A 26,064-nucleotide genomic window follows, 5' to 3' on the forward strand; every position below is an offset into this window, starting at 1 on the left:
AATGGACTCTTAGCCATAAAAGTCATAAAACAGAACTGAAAAGCCAAGATCCAGACCCAATTTGTGACAGATTAGCTGCAAGATCTTCCCAGTTCTGTGAACCTTCATGTTATAATCACTGAACGTATGAAGTTAAGCTGTAGTAGAGGAACATGTCATGGTGTGACTTGAGCTGCTTTAATCCAGGCCTGGTCCTGTGATTAAAGCACAAATTGGGAGGCTTTGGTCATGCTACAGCAGAGATTATGTTGCTGAGGGCAGGGTATCTGAGACTGGTGCAGCTGTTACAGCAAATGCACCATCCTGTTACTACACTGACGATGAAAATGACTGTTGGGTATAGGCAGCATACTAACTGTTCTTGAAGCCTCACTTTGAGGTACCACACCAATCAGACAGGGCATGGGGAACTCCCTGGAGACCTCTGAGCTACTGGCAGGTGCAGCAAGAACTGGTTAGGACGCATACACAAATGTCCAATGAGCATCTTAATTCCACTCTGCTTCTGAAACAATTCAGATGAAGACATTTTCCTTTCCCAAAGAGAGTACAGCTGCCAGCACAACACCTACAGATTTGGCTAGTGTTTATATGTAGGACTATTTGTTTACTGTCTCCTATGCATAAATATCCAATTATTTAAGTTTACTTTGTATCTGAGTGCACTAAACACCTTACTCTACAGTATGTCTCTAAGCGTGTTAGTCCCCAGAAGTCTAAGAGGCTGGGCTTTGGAGAAAGTCATTCTGTTGCATTTTTCCCACAATCTTTGTCAGTGCTCAGCTACTAACACCACAGACTCACAGATTCAGGTCTCCGTTATCAGGGTATGTCCACGTCACATTCTTCTGCGCTCAGAATTTTCCAAGAGGTGCAATACAGCATAACGACAGAGCACCGACTGAACGCAGACATGGGAGACCTGAACACTGTTCCAGAGTCTGAAAGGTTACACAGAAAGTTACTTGCAATAACAGCTTTCTTTCCCTGTATCCGAGTTTTTCCATACATAGTCAGACTACCGATGCATAGCTCATTTGTGAAGTGCTTTGGACACTATGGATGAGAAACACTGTAACATCCAGATATTATCCTTCTTTATATATGCTGTGCTTTAGTACTGTGATTTATGATCCAGCATCCTTGAGCTCTAAGTCTGCATGTTAAACTCTAGTTAAAGAAGACAGACTAACCTCAGACGCAATTTGCTCAGCATTACACTGGTCAAATACATGGAAGGGCCAACTACAGTAAAAACACACAATGCAACAAAAGCTGCAAAAATATATCCTCAATATAATTTAGAACATGATAATCACACTGTAATAGTATTCCTACGGTAATTTCCTTACTGTGGAGCTTCTAGAAGGTCACGCTACTAGTACCTTCTTCTATACCAATTAGCTTTCATCCCGTACTGAATTTCTTGCCTAAAATCATGAGAGAAAAGACTCTCTTAAGAGCCCATATCCATCAGCCATGCCTTTGAACTGTAGGGCAGAATCCAATTTCTGCAAGCCTGAACATTCATTACTGATTACAAAATTACTCGGAAACATCCCCATCTAGTTAGCTTCTTAGCATATCGTTCCCTTCACTATATATTATAACAGGGAAGGAGAATCAAGGAGGCAGAAGCTAAGCTACGAAGGCAAAGCTCTGGCTAAACAACTACGTGCTACTTCAAAGCACAGGAAGTAAAGCGGGAATTAAGACACGGGAAGTAAAGCTGGCGAGGTTGCAAGGCAAAGGCGGAGGCAGGGGCTCGAGCTCTGCCTCACCAGCAGGATGGTGGTGGAATGACCCCTGGCTCCAGCTGGGACTAGGGAACTGAAAAGAACCGGTGAATCTCAGCTGGGCTGAAACCTCCGGCAGCGCTGCTCAAGCAATGCTGCTGCTGAAGGTTTTCATTCAGCGCTCTGAAATACATGAGGCAAGGGAGAGCTACACGCAGAGGCAGCTGTGGTTTCCCCATACTGCGTGTTTATTTTCTCACTGGCTTTGTGCCTTCGCGTTCCCTTCTTCTCTCTCTTCCTTTACGCAGCCCCACGTTAAGGCCCACCTGCCTGCCAGACGTGAGCCCCACGGGGCCCCACCGGCACGGGGTGCAGCACATCCCGCATGCCGCCTCCTTCTGCGGTCAAACTCACAAGTAACGAGTCCTCCTCCGAGCCAGGGTGGTCTCCCGGATCCGCTGGGGGCGACTGCGCCCTGCCAGGCACTTGGGGGCCAGAACTGTTCTCAGCTGCGACCAAATGAAATCCCCTGAGACATCCCAATCCCAGAAAACAGGCACAAAGCGAACGCTCAGCCCACGACGCACGGCAGCCCGGTCAGCTAACCGCAGCGTGCGCGGCCGCGCAGCAGGGCTCCCGCGCGGAACGGCACCGCTCACCCGGGGGCGCCCTCGAGGGGGGCGACGGGGACGGCCCGGCCGTCTGGCAGCCCCTCGCCCCGGGCGCGGCATCGGAGGGGAGGCGGGCAGGGCGGCCGCTCCCGCTCCCCGCCCCGAGCCGAGCCGGGCCCCGGGGGCTGCCGGCACCCCCGCGTCCCCAGGGGAGGGAGGGAGGGAGGGAGGCAGCCGGGCGGGAGCCGGCCCGCGGCGGGGGTCCCGCTCGCCGGAACACGCGGGCTCCCTGCGCGGGGAGCGCCGGGGGGTGCAGGAGGCTCGCGCGGGTCCCCTCCCCTCCCCTCCCCCGGCCCGGCCCGGCCCTGCGCACCGCGCCGCGCGGGTCCCGCCGCTCACCGCGAGGTGCCGGGCCGCCGCGCTCCGTGGCGCTGCCGGGCCGGGCCGGGAAGCGACGCCGCAGGGCCGCAGCTCGCTGCCTCGCTCGTCCGCTGTCTGCGCGGCCGCGGCGCCGCCGCCGCTCTCCGCCCGGCTCCGCGCGCCGCAGCCAATCCGCAGCCCCGGCCCGCGGCCCCGCTCGCGGCGCGGCCAATGGCAGCGCGCGGCTCCAGCACGCCCCGCGCGGCGCGGAGCCGGGCCGGGCCCAGCGCGGCGGCGGCGGCAGCGGCGGCGGCGCGGGCGGAGATGCTGGTGCGGGAGGCAGGTGCGCCGGGGCCCGGGGCGGGCGGAGGGCTCGGGGCTGAGCTCGCGGGGAAGGGACGCGTCTGCTCTCCCGGCCGAGGCAGTCAGGGCAGACCCCCCGCCGCCTCCATGGCGGATGCGGCGCAGCACTACACCGCGGCACGGCTGCTCCCTGAGAGCAGGCAGTGCCCACGTTCGGCTCCCCGTAACATCGGGCAAGAGAAAGAGGAAAAAACTGCAATCCTGTTGTTGGCACTAGCAGATAATTTCCAGCTGAGAGGAGAGCTGCCCGCTGCTCTCTTTTTTGAAGATATCAGCAATGAATCAACTCTGTCTATAGCAAAGAAGTGGGATTCCTCATCAATATTAAGATTTAGCAATAGTGTCTCTGTAAGAAATGATGACCCTGTCGCAGTTATTCACCCTTTTGTCACATCTTGGCTAACTACAGCAATGTGGTAGTTACAGGTACCTGCTATTGGATGGGAGTTTCGAGGGTGCTTTTTTTTGTATGCATCTCCTCAGCAGCAGAAGCTATTGCAAACACATTGATCGAATCCTGCCTTGACTCTCATCCCACAGGGTTCTAGGTCCCATTCAAGGTCTTGGACTTCTTCGAAACCTAAGACTTGGCTAGGTAGAAGGCCAACAAAAGGTCCAGAATGCACCTCTCCCTCCTCTCTCAGGTGAGAAAAATGCAGGCATCCTCCCTCCTTTCAGATGACTACCATGGAGAACTCATGCATTTGGGCTCATAACAGATGCCTAGTCACAGGATGAAAGAGCTGTCAGACCCTGCTCAGCCCTCACTGGAGCCACTGGAGGCTCTGCAGAGTATCCTGGCAGAGCAATCAGAGCGCACTAGAGAGGAGAGCTGTACAGAGTCCAAGCAAGGCAGGAACTCTGCAGGCTCTGAGCTGCTGAAGCTGTTAAGCTGCTCTTTTAGCTAGAGACACCACCATTTTGCAGATAGTGTCACAGCACCCTTCTGTCCCTGCATGCGTGACTCAAGGCTAGGTCAAATATGTCTCTGTTCCCATTCATCCAGGGTAGACCTCTCACATTTCTCAAAGTTGATTGTAATAAGAAAGATTTAATGACCTCAGATTGCTAGGAGACAGGCAGTTTAGCCATTAAGAAAACCTTCCATCAGAAAGGATAATAAAGCACTGGAACAGATTACTGGGAGAAATACAGGATCTCTATCATTAGAGGCTTTAATAACAAGCAAAACAAGCACTCATCAAGATTCTTAGCTCCATATGATTCTACTTTGAGAGAAAAATAGAACAGACCATTTCTTGGTGTCCCTTCTGACCTAATTTCCTTTGAATCTAAAACATAAACCTGCTGTTGATAGCCTCCAGAATGAATTGAGTCAGGCCATTACAGAACAGTGAATACCAATTTTCTTATATCTGTCCAATTCACTGTTAATTTTCTTGCCAAACTCATCATATGCATTTTTCCTCATCTTTGAGGCAGGAGCTAATGTTACTATTATTATTAACATCTTACCTCTCATTATGTGGTTCACTTCTTAAGGAACAGAGAGGGAGTCCATTTGACGAAGTTACAAGGGATTACATGGTATAGTCACTTGTGCTAGCAGCAGACTGGATTCAAAGGCTGGAAAGACATTTTGGGGTCATATATTCCTACAATGAATTCTGTCTTCTTCCTTTTCTAAAGAACTCATTTTCCTCATAGTTGGTGCTAGTGTATTACTTGCATTACCTGATCAGGTTCAAACTCTAGGGATATAAACATAAGACTACTGTTTTTTCAGAATGATTAGTTATAGGAAACTGGAGAGAAAAAAGAAATTAAATCAAGGGATTTCCCCCCCCCCCCCCCAGAGTACCATTTACTGTCAATATCCCTATTACAATACCCCTATTACAAAAGAAAATCCCTCACACAAAAGGAAAGGAAGCACGAACCTAAGAGAATACTCTCACCTTGCTAAAGAAGCTAGAGATGTTCAACACATCTCCCCTTCCAGACATTCCTGAGACTGACATTGGCAAGCAAGCTGTAAAAAAACAAGACAAAAACACACCACCACCACACACACACACACACACACACACACACACACACACACATGTGCAGTTACTGCATTTGGGTGCTGGTACTGCAAAAGGAAACTCCATGTGCCATCTGCTGGACGAAAACCTCTCTAACATTGGAAAAAAAGGAGCTAGATACCTGAAGAACTCAAGACAAAGGATATTTAATAATATATATAAACAGTAGTGAAATATATTAAGATATGGTCACCTTACATGTTCATGACTCAAAAAACTCTAGGCATAGGAAGTATAGGTAACTCAGCTTGCTTAAAAACAATAAAAAAGGAGGGACAACGTGCAAGGAACCTGGCTAGAGAGGCATGATGGTGGGGAAGGGAAGGAATGTTCTGGAGACCCCAAGGTATTACTTCAGAAAGTACCACTGAAATTTATAACCTGCTTCAAACAGCTCTAGAAAATTGTATACATTTGTATAAACTTTAGCTGAGGAATGCAATTCCTATATCCACACATTTTGAGATAGACAAGGCTAAGCAATACTTTGAACTGGGAATATTTATATTGACAGGCTACAAACATACTTCCTCTCTTTTTTTTTTTTTTTTTAAACATACCATTTTTAGATGTTCTGCTAAACAATTCCCATGTGACCTTTGCCACTGTAATCTCTTTCATCTGCTCTGTTTTTTTAGCTGGGCTGGAAGGTAACAAAAAAACGATGAGAAAGCCCAGTGGTACTGACTATTGAACAAGAAACACTGTCTTCGTCTCCCTGTCCTCCTTGGAAAGGGTATTAAGTCTAATCTTTAGCCAAAAGAAATATGCCTACCCCTGCAAAGGCTATCTGCTTGGTGTATCAAGAAAGCCACGCATTCTGATGAAGCTCATTTCACAGCAGGACTTCAGTAATTAAGATGCAGCCTGTTTTACTTACTAAATGCTCAGTCCTGACACTAGCTGCACCCAGCCAAGCTACTGGGCCTGCATGCAGCAATGCATTTAGATGGACCTATTTAAGATCAAGACTTGGAAGTTGCATTCTATTTTTATTTACATAACATAATTGGGGGGGGCAAAAGCAAGAAGAAACAAAATAGAGGCCCCACTCCACAAAGGCCAGCTGCATGAGATGACATAGCCTGTTTTTCTGAAAGCTGAAGACTCAAAAGCTGCTTTACCTGATGGAGAGAAGGCCTTCCATTTTCATAGCCACCAAAAGAGATACGGATTGAGAAGAAAATGGGCTATCTGGACAATAGCTGATGATAAAATACAAACCAAAATAACTCTATTGGTAAATCTGTACCCATTAGAGGTTATTTGTGCACGGCAAGCAAGGTTTGTTTTCCATAAGCATCCATAAGCATAAGCATTTCCATCAATTCAAGGACTTTGAAAGGTTTAGAAGCTCATAATATGGAAAAAGCCAGAAGTGCATTAGCATGCAAATTCCAATACAGACAAATGCTCTGTCTTCTGTTACCCAGGGGAATGGTGCACATCTCCCAGGCGGCATAAAAGGACTGAACAGAGTAATTCCTTAACTTTCCAGAAAGTTCAGTGTCAATGCAATTACAATAGAAAACAATTTTAGTCTGCTGGATTCAAAATAAGCAGGGCTATCCCACACAAGCTGACATTGCTACTGTTGTGCTAGAAGGACTGTTGTGCTTTCTGTGCGCCTTCCAGCTGGAGAAGCTTTGTGTTTCTATAGCAGAGACAAGGTAACAGAAGGTGCTTCAGTACTAACACCCTGTTCTTTATAACCTCTGTTCTGGGCACTGAAGAAGTGGGTGTAAAGTCTAGGAGAGGCACAGAGGATGGGTGTGCCATCAAATGCTTGCAATCAAGTGAACCCCACTATGGTGGTGTAAGATGTTTTACTCTCACTTGTCCGCCTCATACCATAGTCTTCAGAGCTAAAGTACAGGAGAGCACAAGCGTGCCTCAGCCATTCCAGGTTAGGCTCCAGTGTATGCAGATAAACTATTGTGGACTGCGAATTCAGGCACTTGGGGTCTGGCCTATTTTTCCTGCTTGTTCCACACTGTCATCTTATGCAGTTATCCGAGTTGCCCATATTCTCACACTGGCCCTGATACCAAGGACCTGAAAGTCAAAACCAAACCAATTCAAATTACAAACACAGCACAAATGTTTACCATGGAAGATTATTAACCACCAGAATAAGCTGCAAAGGAAAGCCATGAATTGTCTCTGTACTTTCAACTGAAAGCTGAATGACTTCCTAGAAAATGTACTATAGATAAAACAAATTATTGGATTTCTTACAGAAATTCCATATTAAATAGGAAATTATGCTTCTCCTTGGGTTACTAAATCTATACTCAATAAAAAATTCTCTATGAAGTTCCTAATATAGCAGGATATCCCAGTTTTGTGAATCCAGGATGGTATATAGCATGTGCTATTTCCAGCTTCCTGCATTTAAACTCAGAGTTTGGTCATGAGATACCTTTCCCCTCCTGCATCCCAAGACAGTTTGGAATAGTCTAATTGTCTAAGCTGTTTCTGAATAGTATTTCATGGTTTAGTAGGCTTCCCTCTTAGGAAACATGCTGTATCATTACATGTGACTGCACTCCGTTGGCAGCCTAAAAAGACTGTTTTTCAAGATGAACCTTTAGCCTGTTGATGCACCAACTTTTAGCACAGAATCAGGTAATAACACACAGATAGTCAGGGCCAGAAAGAGTGAAACAAAAGCAGGATAAAGTCCTGTTAATTGCAGTCTACCAGAAAGTATAAGCCTTTTGACCTATGCCAAATGTCAAAGTCTAACAGTACAAAGTAGCTTCTTTTCAAATCCTATTACTTAACTTGAACCTGCAAAAACTTCTTTCAGTTCATTCCATTGTTTTGGCTTAGCTACACACATTAAAACATGCTTACCTGGTCAGTCTGGTGTAACTCTCTAGGTAATTGTCAGCACATTAATCACTAAATTGTGCTTTGTTGTACGGAAACCACTACATAATTGTCTCTTTAGAGGGTAGGGAAAGGAAAGAAAGGGCAGGCTTTGTAACTAGACTCATATGAATGTGAAGAGAAACAGCTTCTTTCTAGCAGCTTTTGCAGATCCCATTCAAGACTAGAACCTGATTGTTTTCAATTACCAATATTTAGTTTCTCACTGGCGATGTCTTCAATACTTGAAAGTTTCAGAACACAGGAAGAGATAGGGAAGTATTGCTCCTCAACTCAATTTCTTCACCAGTTTCCATTTCGTGTCACATGGGTCCTAACTAGAGTTTTCAGCCTCTAAACTTTGGGATTAATCTACAGACAAGCTTATCTTTGCCAAATGTATTTTTCAGTTTATCAATACCATAATCACACTCAGGAATTGAATTACTCTTTAAAACCATTTTTATAAACATTAATAATTCTCTATTCACTTCTATATTTAAAAAAAACAACAAAAAACACTCCACAAGCCTGAGGCAGGCAACTATTCTTGACATTTCACAGCAACTAGATAGGCATAGGGCATCCACTTTTCAGAAGCAATTTTTAGTTTTCTACACCCAACACTCAGTACCAAAAAATTGCCTTTAAAAATCAACAGCAGCATTTGCTATTAGCACTTCTGACAATCTGGCTACAAGTAATTATGGGCTCAGTCACATGAGTTCATACAGCTCATTAGGATGCCATACACTAATTCACCTACGCACATGTTAAGACTAGTTTCATGCAACTCCAAAGCCAACTGTGGCGGACAGATGAGTAAACTTTTGCTTAAACATTTCTTGGTACATAAGGTGCAAGCAAACCATAAGCCCGAACAAGCCATCTGTCCCCGGCGGAAACGGGACTGGGCTGCTGCGACCCCCGAAACGGTCTCCCTGCGACCACCCGGGACACACCGAGCCTGCGCTGAACCAAGGCACGATCGGACAGAGACTTTGGGACCTGGCCCTAGTTCAGTGAGAAAGGGCCCCAGAGCTGGTGCAGGCTGGAAAGATAAGAGAGTTACAGGCAGTTTGCATTCCTGTGCTTCACACTCCGGGAGGGAGGATGTCAAGGCTTTGAAATAAGGCCTGCTTGGGCACCAGGACCCTGGGAAACAAAGCCTCCCCTCACTGCTGAAACAGTGTTAATTAGGGCGGGGTCTGGATTATATCCTCTTCTTCAGGACCTTGGAAGATAACACCTACTGTCCCTGCTGGGGCAGTGCTAATTGCTGGAACGCCACCTCTTTGTTAGGGCCTTGAGAGACAAGGGTGGGACCCAAGGAATCAAAACACATCTGTCAGCAGAAACCGCAACAGTAAAGATAAGGGAGAAAAACAGCCTGCCTAGGAACAACGAGGAGACCCAATAAGGAGCAGGAGACCCCAGACCTAAAAATTACTATTGGTCTGAACTACCGCGTGACGGGTGGGAAACTTAATTTGAAAAAGCTATAATTGCCCAGGGGTTTCTTTGTTCAGGGTCTCTCTTCGGAGGCACCCAACTCGAGCTGTAACTACTGCACGCGTGTCATTACAATTTATTTAATTTGCCTTGATTTGGCTCCGAACTTGTCAGCGGGAACCTAGGGTCGGACCCTGCTCGAGTTGTAATTACTGCACGCGCATCGCTAAAATGTACACCCAGGGTGAAGAGGACCAACGGGACGCCACTGCATCCACGGGTGGTGATATCCCTTTCTCTCTCTCTCTTTCTCTCTCTCCTCCCCTTTGCCTTTCCCCACCTTTTCTCCCCACTCCGTGGAAAATAAAGTTAAAAGGCTGTACGATATTTGACCGGTTTTAGCGTCTTAATCTCGTCCTTGGGATCGTAACGAACCCCCCCCCCCCCCGATATTGGATCGGAACACCAACCCGACTATGCACCGCCACCAAAATAGCTGGTCTGCTCTCTTTACACCCCCAGCCACAAAGCTCTGTTGATAACCTTGTACTGGATCACCTAGTCACGGCAGCGAGCTGGATTAGCTCACTCCCGCAATAGGGAGGTACACCTGCAATTAGACTTCCTTAGAAGCAAAACTCAAAACAGAGCTGCTCCTGCAGCAGCTGCCTACTCTTGTATCAAAATAAAGCACAATGTAAAATAAGTCTTCACCTGCAGCCAAAGTAAAACATATTATATATACTTTAGTGATCACAGTTCAAAAGTACAGACTCTGATTCACCTACAGGACAGTAACCCATTAACTTAATCTCTCTGTCTTAGGTCCAAGCCCTGCAATTGTAGGCAGCCAGAACTTGGCACACATTGAAAGGCTGCTTTTGAGAGCACTTTGTTCAATGCAAGGAATGAGCAACTGCACAGCTGGAATAAAACTGAGAATTCACTTCCTCATTCTGTCCCCAAGAACCTGTTATTTTCTTCCCCCACAAGCACAACCCTCCCCTCCAACTGCTTCTCAGGAATCCCCAGCATTGCTTTCTAGGATTTTTCTTGGTTCTTTCCAGGAAGCCTCCCTACTCTACTTTGGAAGTAGTATGTTTTGTTTGTATAGCACCAAGAGAAGTACAATAAGCCCCCCCCTTTAAAAAAAAAAACAAAACAAAAACTTACGTTATTTAAGACCGCTAGCAAGAAGTAGACCCATGTTTTAGAAGTAGCATGCTGAATGTTCACAAAAATCACTTAATACTGTATGGTCACGGTTAACATGTGCTTAACCCATTCCAAAAGTGACTCCAGCAACTTCTACTGTTGTGAAACAGTCAATCATTTACTTTTAGCACATTGTCCTACCACACTACAGATGGTTAAGTATTACATTGGTTCCTTAAGGAAAGATCCTGGAGTCCACTGGCTTATTGATCCTAACATGAAAGAGGCTAGAAATCTCAAATACACAAAATTCTTCAAGTTTCATGTACTAGCAGAATGGGGGGAAAAAAGGGGGGGGGAAAAGAACAACCACAGACAGACTCAAGTCTGTGGTGAAAATTAAAGATAATTGGAGCTAATGCTATATTTAGAAGTCCACCAGAACTGTAAAGTTGAAAAAAGGAGAATCTCATGAAATATATTTGCTATAAAACTTTAGAAGCTTCAGTTGAAGCCCCAATTTTTAAGTGAATTACAAGTCCATACCAAACACAGAAAAGTGATTTCCACTTCTTCCTAGAAGATTTCCTGAAAATCCCAAACTGCTGGAGTCAGCATTCTAAAACCACTGTTAAAAAGTTATTATTAAAGCTCCCTGCTCTCAGGGTTGTTTTCATGATCATTTCATCTCTAACACACACACACACGCATCATCAAACCAGAAATGCAGAATATTTAAGTTGAAAACTGTTGTCGCTAGAATATTGTTAAAACAGGTTTTTTTTCCGCAAAAGAACAGTATATTTAATGAACTGCGTGGTATAAAATGTTTTGACCCAAAGTGTTGTACAGCAGATGGAGCTACAAGAATGGTCCACAAACAGCCACTTACACAGGAGAACAAATAGTGACAATAAATATACATAATGCATTAGAAATACAGTTATAGCTTAAATAACTTTTCTTTCTACTACAAAATGGCACACAAACAAGCTCACAACAAACCAGCTCTCGACGTTCACACTGCCAGTAATGCTCATTCAAGTGTCACACAGTAGTTCAAGTTCTTCTTTTGACCAACATCCAGAATTATTTTATTCATGTTCCTCTCAAGACACAAGATAAAAGCAGGACAGTGGTACCAACACTCAAGAGCAATCTTCATCTGAAGCGTGGAGTTGAGAAAGCATACATAGTTCATCAATATACACCAGTGACATAAAAGTAAAATCAATTTGTTTCAAGTAAGAAATCCTGTTGGAAGACAGTGTGTCCATCCATTATGGTACTTCTTCCCTCTTTCCCAAGAGGTGATACTCTTCTCCTTTATCAGAAATAAGTGCACTGAAAGAGTTCAGGTTTCTCTCCCCCTCCCACTGTGTTTATCTTTCCCCAAGATAATCTATTCTGCTGACCAACCACACTACAGATTTGGAAGTCTTTCCAAGTGCAGAATGGCTTAATTTAGCAGAGCAGAAAATCAGCTTTCTAAATGAATCCTCTTCAACCTCAACTCCACTGAACAGTAGAGATAGTAACAAGTTTTAAAATAAGCATACACTTTCTCTTCCTTCATCTTCACAGAAGTAAACAACTTGCAGGAATGAATAATACTAAGGACATTTACTAACTTACTAATGAAAGCAAAACCTTTTTATTTTCCTACTAGACAAGAGGGAATCAAGAAGTATATGAACAGTCCAACAGGGTTCTTCAATGTTTCACAACAAAATACGCAAACTCTTTTCCAGTAGCTCACGATCCAAGACCATCCAACTTAATATTATTGAATAATTTCAGTTTTCCATAAGCTATATAAATCAGAAGCCCCATGCCTGTCTAGCATAGGCTGGCCTGTTGTCCACATTACTAGCAACTTCCCCCCTCCCAACTGTATTTTCTCTCCGTTCCATCAAGAAAGCCAGCAAGGAGAAGACAGGCGCTTGGCCATGTTGGCAAGACATTTCTTATTTGGCACAGAAAGCTCTAGTTTCTGTTGTATCATTTTTGCCTTCTGTATTTGCTTGTTCCACAAACCCCAATAATCACTGAAACAAAGAAGCCACTCATGAAAAAGGAACAAGAAATGATGCATAGTGCCCACAGTTTGTTGCTTCAGCTTCGGAAATTTCAGTTATCATTCTATCATTATCCTGGCCAAAATTCTAAGATTAAAAATTGTACCTGACTTGCTATATGTTAGACACAAGACAGGACTGCCAAAAATCTAAGAAAAATCACCAGTTTAAATCTTGAAAAATTTAGATACATTCACACAAGCATACTATTTTCTAAATCATGCTTTATTAGGGGGGTGTGTGTGGGGGAAACCAACTTGATTTATATAAATGTATACAATGTGCTAGAAACATTATCATTTTAGGCACTAACTTGATTTCCAGCCATAATCTGTGTGCTTAGTACTATACAATTCCCTGCTTATAGTAGTCTTAAACAATGAACTGCTAGAGGTGGAAATTTGCATAATAAGTTCTGAAAACCACTACCCTGTAAGACATATCTAAAGTATGATCAAAGTCAAAATTGAGAAGGTAATGTGCCTGCTTAATGTCCTCAGGCAGCAGTGACCAATTCGCTGGCAAGAGAGTCTTCCCTTCTCTCTCATTAACACTGCAAAGCCAACACATTATGAGATTCTTTTATGATTCTTTTGAGAGCTGCTGCCTATTTTTGCGTATTCTTTATCATCAGTGATAAGGGTCATACCCAAATTTACAAGTTAGCCTTCAAATCTGTCACTGAACCCCCAAACTGTTTTTTCTCTTATGTCACTTGCAACATAAATTGTCAAAAACAAGCTAGAAAAGTTAGCTGTTTCTTTAGGAGGAAATTCTATTTCAGTTTGCTTTCCAAGCATCCCTAATATTCGTATTTTTCACACACAGAAACAAGAGTTAAAAAACAAACAAACCAACCAACCAACCTTCCCTCTCCCAAAAAACCAAACCACACCACCACCAATTTTTCATATGTTAAATTAAGCCAGTGGTGTTAAAATGCTAGAATTCTAAGTTGAATAGATCTACAGTATCACTCCACCTGGATAAGTTTTTCTCTTGCTATCTCCAAAGACCTTCAGAATTCTTGTGCAAGTAAAAATCTTCTCTAACCACACACATCACATCAATTCAAATTCATTTCTTGCTGTAACACACCTTCAAAAAAGATTAATAAGCTGTTCTTCAGTACTACACTCAAAGTTCTCCTCGGTGAAGTTAATTACATTACAAAACAAATTGAGTAAGAATTACAGATTAGGAATAGTTTTACATCTTTGAAGCTTAAATGGGGGTCCTAAGAGAAAAAGTTCTGTATTAAGCTAGGCAGATTATGCTATACACTAACAATGCTATGCATATATGCTAACATAACGCTTTATTTTTATTTTTACTTTGAGTGGCTATATTTGCGGAAGATCATCATCTTCATTTAATGACCTTTCATCTAACTAAAAAATGATATAGAGGAAAATACATCTTCATGAACATGAACAGGTTATTAAATAATTGCCTTTAAATAACTAAATAAACCAAACACAAAACAGACTTAAAAAAAAAAAAAAAAAAAACCAACCAGATGCTTCTAATGCAATGTATGCACATCCCCACAAGTCACAGGCCAGAAGAGCTTTATCATTATATATGATGTTTATCATTAACACTTTCATAAAGCTAAAAAAATTCAGCAGGTACAAAAGTTTCAGTGACAGTGTACATGTGGGAAGTGATATAACACAACAGTATGCATTAAAAATCGAAAATCATAATGTTTGTATTTTATGTTTCATTAATCACTCAGGAGAGATTTGATCAATATGTTGCACTTTAATCCAAAAGCTAAGACACCGAAGGCTCCAGCTGTACTGCCGAGACATTCCTGACACTGGTTATCTGCTACTCCCCAATCTCACACATATACTGAGGGTAGAAGTCTCAACATTTAAAGAATGGGAACAAGCCATTTTGCATGAAATCTTCCCACCCTCAACCTGGCAAGGGCAGAATAGCTTAAAATACCAGTAGGACAACATACCTCCAAGACTGCTATGGAACATTTTTAGAGATTTAAACCTCAATGCATCTTGTCTCCTTTCAACTAAGACAGTAGCCCTAAACTGAAGTGATATTGATAGCACAAACCAAAAATGAAAGACTAAATGGATAGAAAGAATAATAAAGGATGAAAGAATAAACAGATTGCTTAGGGATGAGGAAACAAGAGTCTGTTAAAGACAACTAGATCTTGCCCAGAAGACCATTTCAAACACATCTATAAATAACGTGGAATCAGCATGAGACTGAAAATAGTGGCCAAGTTCAGAAAGCTAAAAATGAAAGTGTACATTTGCAAAGCAGCCACATGCAAAAGTGTTAAATTCTGACAAAGAGCTATCTAAAAACTAAATCACGAAACCTAAAGAACATGCAGTACCACATCCCTGCCACAGTTCGAGATCTAACACCATGGGATATTATCACACATGCTATAGCTAATGAAACTTATTTTGGATCTGTACTCTGAGGATCAGTGTTAAAAAATTTCATAACAGAAAACAATACGGAAACAATGTCTTAAATGCTAAAAATAAACTTATTGAAATAAGGCAAGTGTTCTTGAAATTACTTTCCAAGAACATGGTTCCACCACGAAAATCCTTTTCTTAGGACAAGAATCCATTTTTAATGTAACATCAAAAGAGCCTTTATCTTTTCTGCAAGTATCTTCAATTTTCTCATGTCCCAGTCACGTCAGCCGTTCAGCAGTGACCTTCCACAGTTCCTACAGGAGAGAAAAATACAAAGACTTATTTTCTCAGATCAGTAGATTATGAAAAGTTCAACACCCACACTTTAAGACAAATTAAGCCACACCCTGTACTTGCATAGTAAATCCATCTGTTTAATCTCCTAGAACAGCAAAATTACTTTGATATACAAGTCGGTTTGTATTCTTGTAGCATTTTTTAAAATAAAAAGAATTAATATCATTAAAAATAATTGTTATTGAAATAATTTCATTAGTCTAAATGATCTTCAGCAGTATTTTGACTAAGAATCTTGCTCTTTTTCTTAGCTTGAAATGCTTAGCTTAGCTTGAAATGCTTTCAAAAAGGCCTGCAAAGATATGACAAAAAAATAAAAAACCCTCAATTTACTGAGGACTCTAACTCTCGCAAATCTGTTTCTTAGACGCTTCTTACTCTACTGGACAATAAAAATGAAAAAGACCACTTATTAATTTCTGGAGAATGAATATTAGTAGCTTCGGCCATACAAAAGATTAGTAAACAGACCGTTTCATGCCCTTCACCATGACTATATATTGAGTTGTGGTGATATACTTCATGGTAAATAAAAACAAGCTTTTGTGTCCCTTAAAAATACATTCATTTCAAAGACCAGAGGCCGTCAACAAGAAGTTTGTAGGGAACAAGTTTACACATTTAGATATAAGCCAAGTTACACTTATTTATTTGGAAAATATGTTTTAAAGTTTTGCATGCATATTTTATGCCTGAAGATGTCAAAACTAAGTAAAATGAATCAGTTTTATGGAATAACTGCAACCCCCCCTAAATCTTCTTATGCATACACTAGGAAAAAAATAGCAATACTATGTTGCCTATAAAAACCTCAGTTCTTGGTAACACATCTGCAATCCAGCAAAAGATTTGCAAGTTCTCCAGAAAGATCAGTTGGTCTGTATTGCTGCAGAAGCTCACATGCTATTAGGTAGCTGGCATAACATTATTAAGATCAGACAGTTGGAAAAAATAAAAAGAAAACCTTGAGTGTAATTAGATAACTACATATATGATATTTAATACATTTCTGAACAACAGAAGTTTAGAGCCAATTGACTTGTCATAGATATTGAAGCATTATTTCCTTAACCCTGAACTTGTAAAGGAACTCTAAAATATAAAATGAGAGCTCTTTTACAAGCAAATAAATGAGAGATATTGATTCCATTTTCTAGCCAATCTCAAAAACTGTATTTTCTAAAGGTAATGCAGATTGCACTCATTTCCTCAACGGTTAAGAAACAATCTAAGCCATTATATTGCTCAAAGACAGAAGAGGACATGTTATGAAAATCTACTATAGGTTATGTAAGCACAAACAAAAAATCAGTTTAAAACAGCTTAAAAGAAATAAAGAGGTAATATTTATTCTTCTGTTCTTATTTCATGTTAAGTAAACAGCCGAAAACTAATTTGAGATAATTAGCCCAACACATTACATTTATTTTAATGAACGCCACTTACCAACTGCTCAATTCGTTCGTAAGTGAGAAATTGGCAGAAATCGAGTTTAATGGGCTCCACAGTATATTTCATTTTTGTGTCTTGGAGGTTCTCCAGATCATTTAGAGTATTTCTGAAATGACTGTAGGCTTCACAGGTAATGTCCATATGTCTTAAAGTGAAGTTCAGCCTGGCAAGAAAAATATTTCATCGAAAATTGCTCTTACACTTGCATCTTGAATAGCTATGTAACTTTCCTAAGCTAATGGAAAATGTGGGACTTCTCAATTTTATTAGTTAATTTAGTCATTTCGTTTTTTGGGTGTGACTATCAAGACTTACACTAGGATCAGTGCGCCAATAACTCTTTGATAAGTCTTTTTAGTCTTTCCACTGATTGTAGGGCGTTTTGCCCCCAAAGAATAATATGAAGGGCTACTGCTTACACATCTCCAGAGATTTAAGCAAGGACTATTAATGTACTTGTTCATGAATGGACTACAACACACAAAAACATACAACAATTCCCTGAAAAAAAACACAGGAGGAATTGTTGTAGCAAGAGTCAGGTTGGAAGACACCATTTTCTCATTCTTAACCTCTTTATTCCACTCCATATTTTGGTCTGTGATGTCAAATTGCATTAAATTTTGTTGGCATTACAGAAGACATCAGTCTATAACCACAGATTTATCTATTTGATGCAAGACAAAAGGTAGGACAACAGAAGCTTAACTCATCTGAAATTCAAATTCTGAATTCATAAACACCAAGCAAATATGAAAAAAAATAATTTGCCCTGAGTAGATACTGCAGCCTTTGCTCAATTAATGCAATGAAAATCAGAAGTTGACCTGCAAGCAAATCAGATTTTTCTTTTGAATAAAGAAAACAATGCAGAATTTTTAGTGCTTCTTATTTTAGGTTCTTGGTAATACTTACCTCTTTTCTACTGATAAGTAAACTGTGCAAGAATTTTTCAAGTTGTGTGTGATTCTATACAGCGTTCTGAACAAGGCATCTGTCAGGTCATCATCATAGAACACTACAATTAGAAGATTACAGCTGAATGTACCTACTGTATGCTTTTAATATTTACTTAAGCCTCAAGTATGAAACAACAGCCCTTAATTACATTATTCTAATCAAAAACTTTGTGTCACTTAGTTAAATCCCAAAGTATTATATTTTTAATGGCAACAACTGACCCTGTAATAGTATCCACTGCTGCTCTTTACGTCAAGCCTTCTTTAAGGTTTCTCTCATGCCAATGGGAATCACTTCCGTCAGACAACTTACACAACTTAAACAAGATCTCTCTCAGCCTGGAAATACCTTACTGCAAAGCTAAAAAAGACAGGATATCACAGTTCATAGGGCCTTATTTCTTTAAGGGCGGGGGGGGGGCGGGGGGAGAAGCAGTAAGCAATACCACTAACACCTTTTAACTTTTTGGAAAACAGCGTCACAACATCTTTCAATATCATAACTAAAAACAAACAGGAAAAACTCATCCTTTACCTAAATATCACTGAATATCAAAACGACAACAGTTCTCCTATACAGATTAGCTAGCTTGTCATTTCTCAGTCTTTCACTTAGGCAAGAAAAACAGAATACAAAGGCATAGATGTCCAAAGGGATAAAATCTATGGGCAACCGGAGCACCTGAAAATTGTTTTGTCCACATGTAGGACATATTTATTTGTGACAATTATGTTTGAATAATTTATTTAGTTAAAAATCATTAAACATCAAATGAAAGAACAGGCTACTCTTTTCAACATCTTTTTTCCTATTTGCATTTACAATCAGAATTAGCAGTCATCTTTTTTAAAATGGAAAGACTACAAGATACAGACAGAAACACTTAAGCCAGAGCTTTGACAAAGTAGGTAAGGATCTATGTATTGGATTTTAAAAGAAAAATAGGTATGCTTAAGTTATTACACATAATGCTTAAGTATTTGATTTAAGAGCTTACTGTTTATGTTTCCTTACCATCAGCTGCTATTATCACAGTACAGTGGTCATGCAAATCAGCAATCTCTGCTTCAGACCAGCTATAAGGAGCTGCAGAATCTGCAACAGAAAACAGCTTTACTCACAGAATTAAGTGTATCAAATACCTGATGGATAGAAAAGAGACATCTTCATTCTCTCCCTGGTCATCTGCTCCTAGAGAGCACACTACTAAAGGTAAATCAAAACTTCAGTCTGTTTGTCCTCTGAAGTTCCCTGCTGTCCTTTGCTTTCTCTGCCTTATATCCAATTCTCCCAAGGCCGACTGGCAGGAGTAGAGTTTTCCTTGCCATACGAAATTTACAACTACTACCATGTAGCAAGATTACAGACTTTAACTAGACTAAGATAAATACTGCTTTAAAGAAAAAAAAACAAGAAAACACACATATAAGCTTTGATCAAGCTTCTTACTTAGTCATGCTTTTTAAATATTAGACTTCGTTAAAATTGAGCAGCTTTCTCTGAGAGTTTAAAAACATACCCTGTTCTACAGGCAGTTTCAAATGTTTTCCTTAAGCAGAAATTTTTAAGGTCCAAAGAATGTTTTTTGAGAGTATAAAGGATGATTTTCTGCACTTAAGTAGTTGAGCTATTTTTCAGAAGGCATTATATCAAAATTGTTGTTGCTCATCTGATGAGATAAAAACCTACAAAGCAGAGTTGGCTTTATATGGCCAAGTGTTTCAGTTTTGTATTAATCTTAAATTTTATCCCCAAAAGGCCCATATTTATAATTACTAGAAAGAGTTTTAGTGATCCATTTTACTATCACTAATTGCACTTTTAAAGTTATTCAGTTTAGCTGCCTTTATTTTGTTAAATGCAGCAAACTACATTCCTTTGCCAAATACTTAAAATACACCATATTCATCAACACATTTGGAACAAACATTTATATAACTTCAAATCATCACCTATCCTACCACGATGCTTCTCTAACTGCTCCACCCATCTAAAATTCTACAGTGGTTAGGAGTTCTGTCCACCCACCACCTCTCCTCGATCCCTCCTCCTCACGTTTCACACAGTCCTATGCCGCACTCAGTGCCATCACATCAAAATCTGGATTGCAGGAACACGAATCCATACCATTGCTCCTGGATTCCATTACTATCATAAAACAGACAGGTCTTGTCTGCATCTCTGGATTTTGACTTCACGAAGTAAAGAACAACTACTGTTGGTCTATTCTCAACCAATCAATAAACCCTTCCTTACTCATTCACATGACAATAATGCACCTAGAAACAATCTTGTACTTTGAGCATCATATAATGCTTGAAAGCTGTCTTTCTAGAGGGGTGAACACTGGAAGACTCAATCATTTCATAAATAATGGAGTAAGCTTGATAGCTTTGGAAAAAAAAATTTTTTGAATGGACCCATCACAACCACTTACCAGTACAGAACTCATCTTGCAGCCAATCCAGTTCTTTAACTTTAATTTCACTTCCTATGGGAGAAGGGGGACAGTGGCAGGGGGAAGATACGTAAGTGGAAGTAAAGACTCAAAATCTGTAGTGGAATAAATGATTAAGATATATTATGAAGAAATATGAAATATGTCGGGCCTGGCTGAACGTCAAATCATTTATTGCACAAAAGCAGTCACCTACTCACAAGAGGAGGGTACGAGAAACTTAAGGGGCAGATACACATCTTACATTCTCTTTTACATGTCTTGCCTGCAAAATACTTCCCCAGTCCAGAGTTCTACCTGTGTCATGTACACTCTATTCATGTAACTGGTCTCTTGGCCTCCAGATGTCTATGATCCTCCCAAGTAACTCAGTAAGGCTCACACAATAATTGTGTAAGAACCATGGCTGGTCTTAACTGCTGACCAGGAAAAGAATAAGTATTTTGCTCTTCTCAAAAGGAAGTTGCCCCAGTATGGACCTTAGAGAGACTTTTTTCATCTTTCTCTTTTTCAGTCACCTTCAACCAAGACAAGAGTTTAATTTTACTTGTAAACATGTAGGATAGTCAATGACTTGTGCTGTTTAATCCCAAAGTAGTTCACATATAGGCAAATGCATAAAAACTGACTGTATTGCACTTACTTCCCTGCTCAATCAGGTGTTTATTTAATGAAACATTACGTTCACACATGGCCAGAAGATCTTCACCGACATCTGCAAAAAGTGATAATGATATTCAGAAGGAGAATACTTGGGCTATGCATGCCCCTGACCTCTCAGGCTAATTCTCCAAAGTTCTCTCCAGCTTAGGAAACTAGGGACAATTCAGAGCAACTCTCTCCACTGACAATAATTTCCCTGGGATCCTTCTTGCCTTCATTTTTCAGTACTACTTTTCAGAGCCATTTAGAAAATTCTTGCTACTTTTCTGTAAACAAGACACATTATACACATTAACAAACAACTACTAACCAAAAATGAACAAATACAGATGAGAGCCCCAGGAAGAAAGCAATGCTTCATGAAAACTTCACATGAATTTCTAAATGACGCTTCATAATAATGTTTAATTAAAAATAACTGTCTTACCTGTGCAGTAAACTCTCTTGGCAACTGTTCCCATGATGATGCTTGTAATTCCAGTGCCACCTCCAAGCTCTAGTACTGTGCAACACCTGAACATGTCCCATTTAAACAGAATGTAGTCAGCAAGAAGAAAGGCTCCACGCCAGACCTTCAGCAGAGAGAAGCAGATATATTGGCTAAATTCTGAAGCACGATCCACGAACAGCAAGATATTACAAAGATGACACATACTTGTTTACCAACGTCTTCCAAAGGGGTTGCCATAGTATGTTCTGTGAATATGAAAGTAGAGCAGAAATAAGTATTTTAAAATGTTGTTCAAATTAAGTTCAATAGCAGCAAGCTTGAACATCAAGCAGTGTTTTCATTTTAAATCTAGAACTTAATGCTCTCCATTCAATATAACAAAGCTAAAAACCCCACTAACTAAGGAGCACAGGTCTAACTCATTCAGGCTGGGAGCAGTCAGCTATATGTCTCTAGTATACTATTGCCCAAACCTCTTCTGAAGAGAAACAGTATGTTTTTAAATTAAGCATAATACTGTGAAATTATTTTATTATCGCCTCTCATTTAACAGCTGTTGTTTCATAGATGAAGACAAAAATCTATTTTTCTTTCGTTTTACAAAATGTATTTATCCCATTTATCCTTGCGGGTAAGCCTATTACTTACCTATTTTAACAACATCACTGCAAGTGCATTCTTGTTCTTCATCTTCAAAAGCATCATCTTCCCCTCTCATCAGAATTACAGGATAAACCCTATCCCTCAAAAAATCCTCCGCTTCTAAATCAGAGGCACTTTGAGGTCTTCTGACAACTTCCAAGTCTCCATCATCATCTAGCAGAGCTTCTAATCCTTTAATATTTAATTCTCTTTCATTTTTTAGATTATTCCTGTCTTTGTCACACACTTCCTCTCCACTTTTGTGCTGGTGTTCTTTTTCTGTTGTAGCTTCTCTCGCATTTTTCTCAGATGCCCAATTATGAGCGTTCCAAAGGAGCTTGAAATACGACAGGAATACTACAAGAACACAGGAAAAAAACATGTTGAAGATTAACACTGCGATAAAACCAGAATCTATATGCAGCTTCCACATGCATGAGGTTTTGATATGCGTTTCACATATTAAAAATCACACAGGTAACTTGTAATATAGTTTACTAACTAGGAAGGAATATTTCTGCTATTAAGTTCTGTCAGGACAAATAAGTGTTGAAGAACTTTCAAAGTCTACTGGTTCAAAGCACCTATTGAGCAACAGCTCACATTTTCATCTCATTTAGTAACATTTATGTTAACAATTAGGATAAGGGATGGTTTCTTACATCCTCCAAACCATTTCTCAAAGAAGAACTAACAGCACAAGTTAGAGTTTGTTTCTTTTGGTTAACACTTCATTCCTGTCATAAAGAAAGGCAAGATGTTCTAGCAAAAAGTCACTAGAAATTTTTTACCATTTCAAAAGGCTTTGGGAATTCAAGTAACTGCAGGCCTTGAAATCAGCTCACAAGGGTATGAGGTAGCAGAAAAACTCACAATAACGTCATAGTTTATGAAGTCACGTTCTGATTTCTTTAGAAAGCAAGATAACCAAGGTTGGTCTACTGCAACCTGAGAGAAATCGTTCTCTAGAGAGACCATTTTCAGTTTTTTTAATAAAATCTTTATTGCTTATCATAGAATCTGAAGTTTTACAAGCCATCTATTTTTGTATGACCTCTAGATTAAACTGTTTCGAATATGCAATAAATTAGAGGATGCTATCAACAAATGAAATGTTTTTGCTCTCCAGAGTCCATTCTGATCTCCTGCGTATTCTCGGTATTTCAAAGTTCTAAGGTAAAACTGACCCCCAAAAAAGCAAAGACAAAATCCATGCACGGTTCCCTAAAAAACAGCAAAGTGACAATGGAAGGATTATCGTGCTATCTGCTAGAATAAAACCTGCCATGTATGGTGCTCCAATTCTTGTCTTATTAAATAAAAGAATTTCTGAGACCAAGTGTGTTCAAGTAGGTAGCACACATTGTCATTTCATTCCATTAAAACGTTCTTTGCATCAAACAAAATCACAGGAAAGGAATGCCAAGTAGCATGCTGACATACCACTGTATTAATTACCCGTCTTTGACCTGATGAAGTCTTAACTTCTGATGAGGTTAACTTCTTTGTCATGCTCTTTGGCCTACTTTTCTCTTTTAATCATTTTTTACATTGACATGTGCTAGAATAATTGCAGAAGTTAAATACTGTATGTCACAAATGGGCCTGAAAAAACAACAATTAACACTTCTGTCACAGCAAAAGGAGAGGTACTTTTCTACAGATTTTCCTAGCAGCTTCAAGATCAGTTTCCTTGAAAACTTCATAGAAATCTACAAGCAGACAATCAGTCAGAAGTATTCGCCAATTTATTCCTACTACAGCCTTGACTCTTCAAATTACGTAACAGCCATTCAAGAACCACTGCTCTTCTGAACTTTGCATGAAGTCGATTTAAAAACAAACAAAAATCCCGAAGCTTCTAGTTTCCTCCAGACTAGATAGTAAATTATCACTTAAAGAATTTATAAAAATTCGTAAGTCAATTGCTGATCTCACTTTGATTCATAATACCCTGCCCTAAATTTAAATTAAGTGATGCTATTTAAAACCTTTGGCTTATCACCTGTAGTTCGTATGTAAGAAAACATCCCAACTTCTGACGTGATTCTCAAAGTACTGTCAGGGGCTCTAAATATATATGCGCGCACACACACACTTAAGACATAAAAATCAAATTCAGCCTGCATAAAGGTTAGCTTAAATTATTTTCTGAGAGGAAGTAACTAAGATTTATTTTTTTTAGGATGAGCTGTCTACAAAGTCTGCATTAATAGTTTTAATTTGCATGGTTAATTTCAAGATGCAAATCTGGTTAGCCCTCTTTGAAACAACCTAGTGGGAAGCAATTCTGCTTCTAACTGGAACAAGATATGTAATGATTAATATCAACCATTGGGAGGAGGACTCAGACATTAAAAAAAAAAAAAGGTGAATATTCTTAAAATATTGTTCCATCACTTTAAACATACTTTACCTGGTTGTCCAGCTGCATTCAGTCGTACCATGAGATGTCTTTTGTTTGGATAGTGTAAGTGAACATCAGAAAGCACAGTGTCACTTTTAAATGTGAGGTTGTCCATAATCTCTTTCTCTGCTACATCCACCATGACACGCTGGTGAGACAGACATCTACAACAAAATAGTCCCTTGTCAAGCACTCTTACAAAGTGATTTGATACTCTTCTATTAGTAGGCATCAAGTAAAGTTTTGCTTAACAAGATAATTTCATGACAGTTTCAGATTTCAGGCAAGATGTAATTGTGCAAGCTCCAGCACGCTCCAGTAAGATATTAAATTGCACATCAGGATATTCAACCTAAAAACAAATATAAACAGTTTTTAGTTACATTCTAACATTGTAATCTGATTTTTATCTTTAAAATATTGATGGAGTAATGTTAAAACAATGTGCAGTACAATAAAGTTGCAACACACAAACACTCTCTTTTACTATGCCCCAATGAACTGTCAAATACATAACTGCCACACACCACATCTTTAGGAAAAAGAGCTACTAGCTTGTGTTAGAAAAAAATCAAAAAACCCCACAGATGATATCCTGAAAGCACAGTTTCACAAGTACATGCTAAGTCAAGGTCTTCAAAGGTACACAAGGCCTTGGGTGCTCAACATGACAATTTTAAGAGGTCTTACTTTCCATAGGGAATCTGAGAACCTTCGCAGAAACTAACAAGATGACAGAACATATTTTCCAAGGTTAGTTCCCTACATCTGGTGAAAAGAATATTTGTTGTTCCTGGAAAAAAAAGCTGTGCTACATCTATTTGCCTCCATTAGTACAGCAGTTTTTTCACCAGCTGTTAATATCTGTAGGCACCCCCTAGGTAAAAGCAACTGTTGATGCCATTTTCTGCATTGGCAGTAACATCACCTGGGAAGATCAGCCTGAATTTTCTATTAGCAGCTTCTGCTTGAACAAGCTCCTATTAGCTTAGAGCGCCTCAGCTTACACACAGGTTTCATAACCGCAGTTACGAATGCTCCATCCTTCAGTTACGAAGCTCCGTGAACTTCCGCCAAGCCTAACCCGCGCTACCAACCGGCCCGGGCCCCGCAGACGCGCGCGGCGCAAGGCGGCCGAGCGCAGCGCCTCCGCGCACCGCTACTGCAAAGCGCTGCGAGGCCGCCGGGCCCTGCCGCAGCGGGGCCAGAAGCCGCCTCCGGCTGCGGCGCTGCCGCTGCGAGCAGGGAGGCCGCTTCCGCGAGCAGCGCGGCACCGCCAGGCCGCGGGGGCCGCCGGCAGCCTCCGGCCCTGCTCACACCGGCTGCGGCCGTGCCCGGGCTCTCCAACGAACCTGCCCACGGCGCCGGCCGCCCGCCGCAGCTGCGCGGCCCCCCGGGGGGTGAGGGAGCGGGCCTGAGCCGCGACGGGAGCGGCCCCGGCCGCACAAGGACCCGAAGGCGAGCCGCGGCCTCAGGGGGCTGCGGGCTCCCTCCCCGAGAAGCGCCGCCACCACTGCCGCCCGGCGCCGCGCGCCGCCATTTTAGAGGCGCGGGCTCCTTCCGGCGCGCGGCTGACGCCGGGGCGCCCC

At 41.1% G+C, this 26,064-nt stretch overlaps 2 protein-coding genes and 1 long non-coding RNA gene across 8 annotated transcripts in view; 1 reads left to right on the forward strand and 2 right to left on the reverse strand.

Annotated features, from left to right (window-relative positions):
- Positions 1 to 10,714, reverse strand: part of ABAT (4-aminobutyrate aminotransferase) — a 77,712-nt gene extending 66,998 nt beyond the window's left edge. Inside the window, exon 1 of one of the 3 annotated variants that reach the window (XM_026096479.2) lies at positions 10,618 to 10,714. The gene's annotated coding sequence lies outside the window, so the exon portion shown is untranslated. Of the gene's footprint in view, positions 1 to 2,150; positions 2,294 to 2,746; positions 2,890 to 10,617 lie in introns of those variants that run through there. The other 2 variants (XM_064520413.1, XM_026096477.2) reach the window with 2 other exon arrangements.
- LOC135329955 (uncharacterized) lies at positions 3,414 to 9,571 on the forward strand. Its single transcript, XR_010391652.1, has 2 exons — positions 3,414 to 3,714; positions 8,850 to 9,571. It is a non-coding gene; the product is annotated as an uncharacterized LOC135329955 (long non-coding RNA).
- Positions 10,715 to 11,657: 943 nt separating the features above from the next.
- METTL22 (methyltransferase 22, Kin17 lysine) lies at positions 11,658 to 26,055 on the reverse strand. Of its 4 annotated transcripts, none has more exons than XM_026096390.2 (11): positions 25,828 to 26,055; positions 24,485 to 24,827; positions 22,075 to 22,425; positions 21,631 to 21,671; positions 21,403 to 21,547; positions 20,956 to 21,027; positions 20,292 to 20,345; positions 18,869 to 18,949; positions 17,810 to 17,912; positions 16,889 to 17,057; positions 11,658 to 15,399 (listed from the first exon to the last, which is right to left on the reverse strand). In XM_026096390.2, the coding sequence occupies exons 2-11, from the start codon at positions 24,705 to 24,707 to the stop codon at positions 15,364 to 15,366; spliced, it is 1,275 nt and encodes a 424-aa protein (XP_025952175.2). In that variant the 5' UTR covers positions 24,708 to 24,827; positions 25,828 to 26,055; the 3' UTR covers positions 11,658 to 15,363. The 4 variants fall into 4 exon arrangements, with proteins under 4 accessions (XP_025952175.2, XP_025952177.2, XP_025952174.2 ...); XM_026096392.2 differs by lacking the exon at positions 25,828 to 26,055 and adding an exon at positions 25,483 to 25,785; XM_026096389.2 differs by lacking the exon at positions 25,828 to 26,055 and adding an exon at positions 25,404 to 25,785.
- Between the last annotated feature and the right edge of the window lie 9 nt (positions 26,056 to 26,064).

This window comes from Dromaius novaehollandiae, chromosome 14 (genome assembly GCF_036370855.1).
Source record: "Dromaius novaehollandiae isolate bDroNov1 chromosome 14, bDroNov1.hap1, whole genome shotgun sequence".
NCBI classification, from domain to species: domain Eukaryota; kingdom Metazoa; phylum Chordata; class Aves; order Casuariiformes; family Dromaiidae; genus Dromaius; species Dromaius novaehollandiae.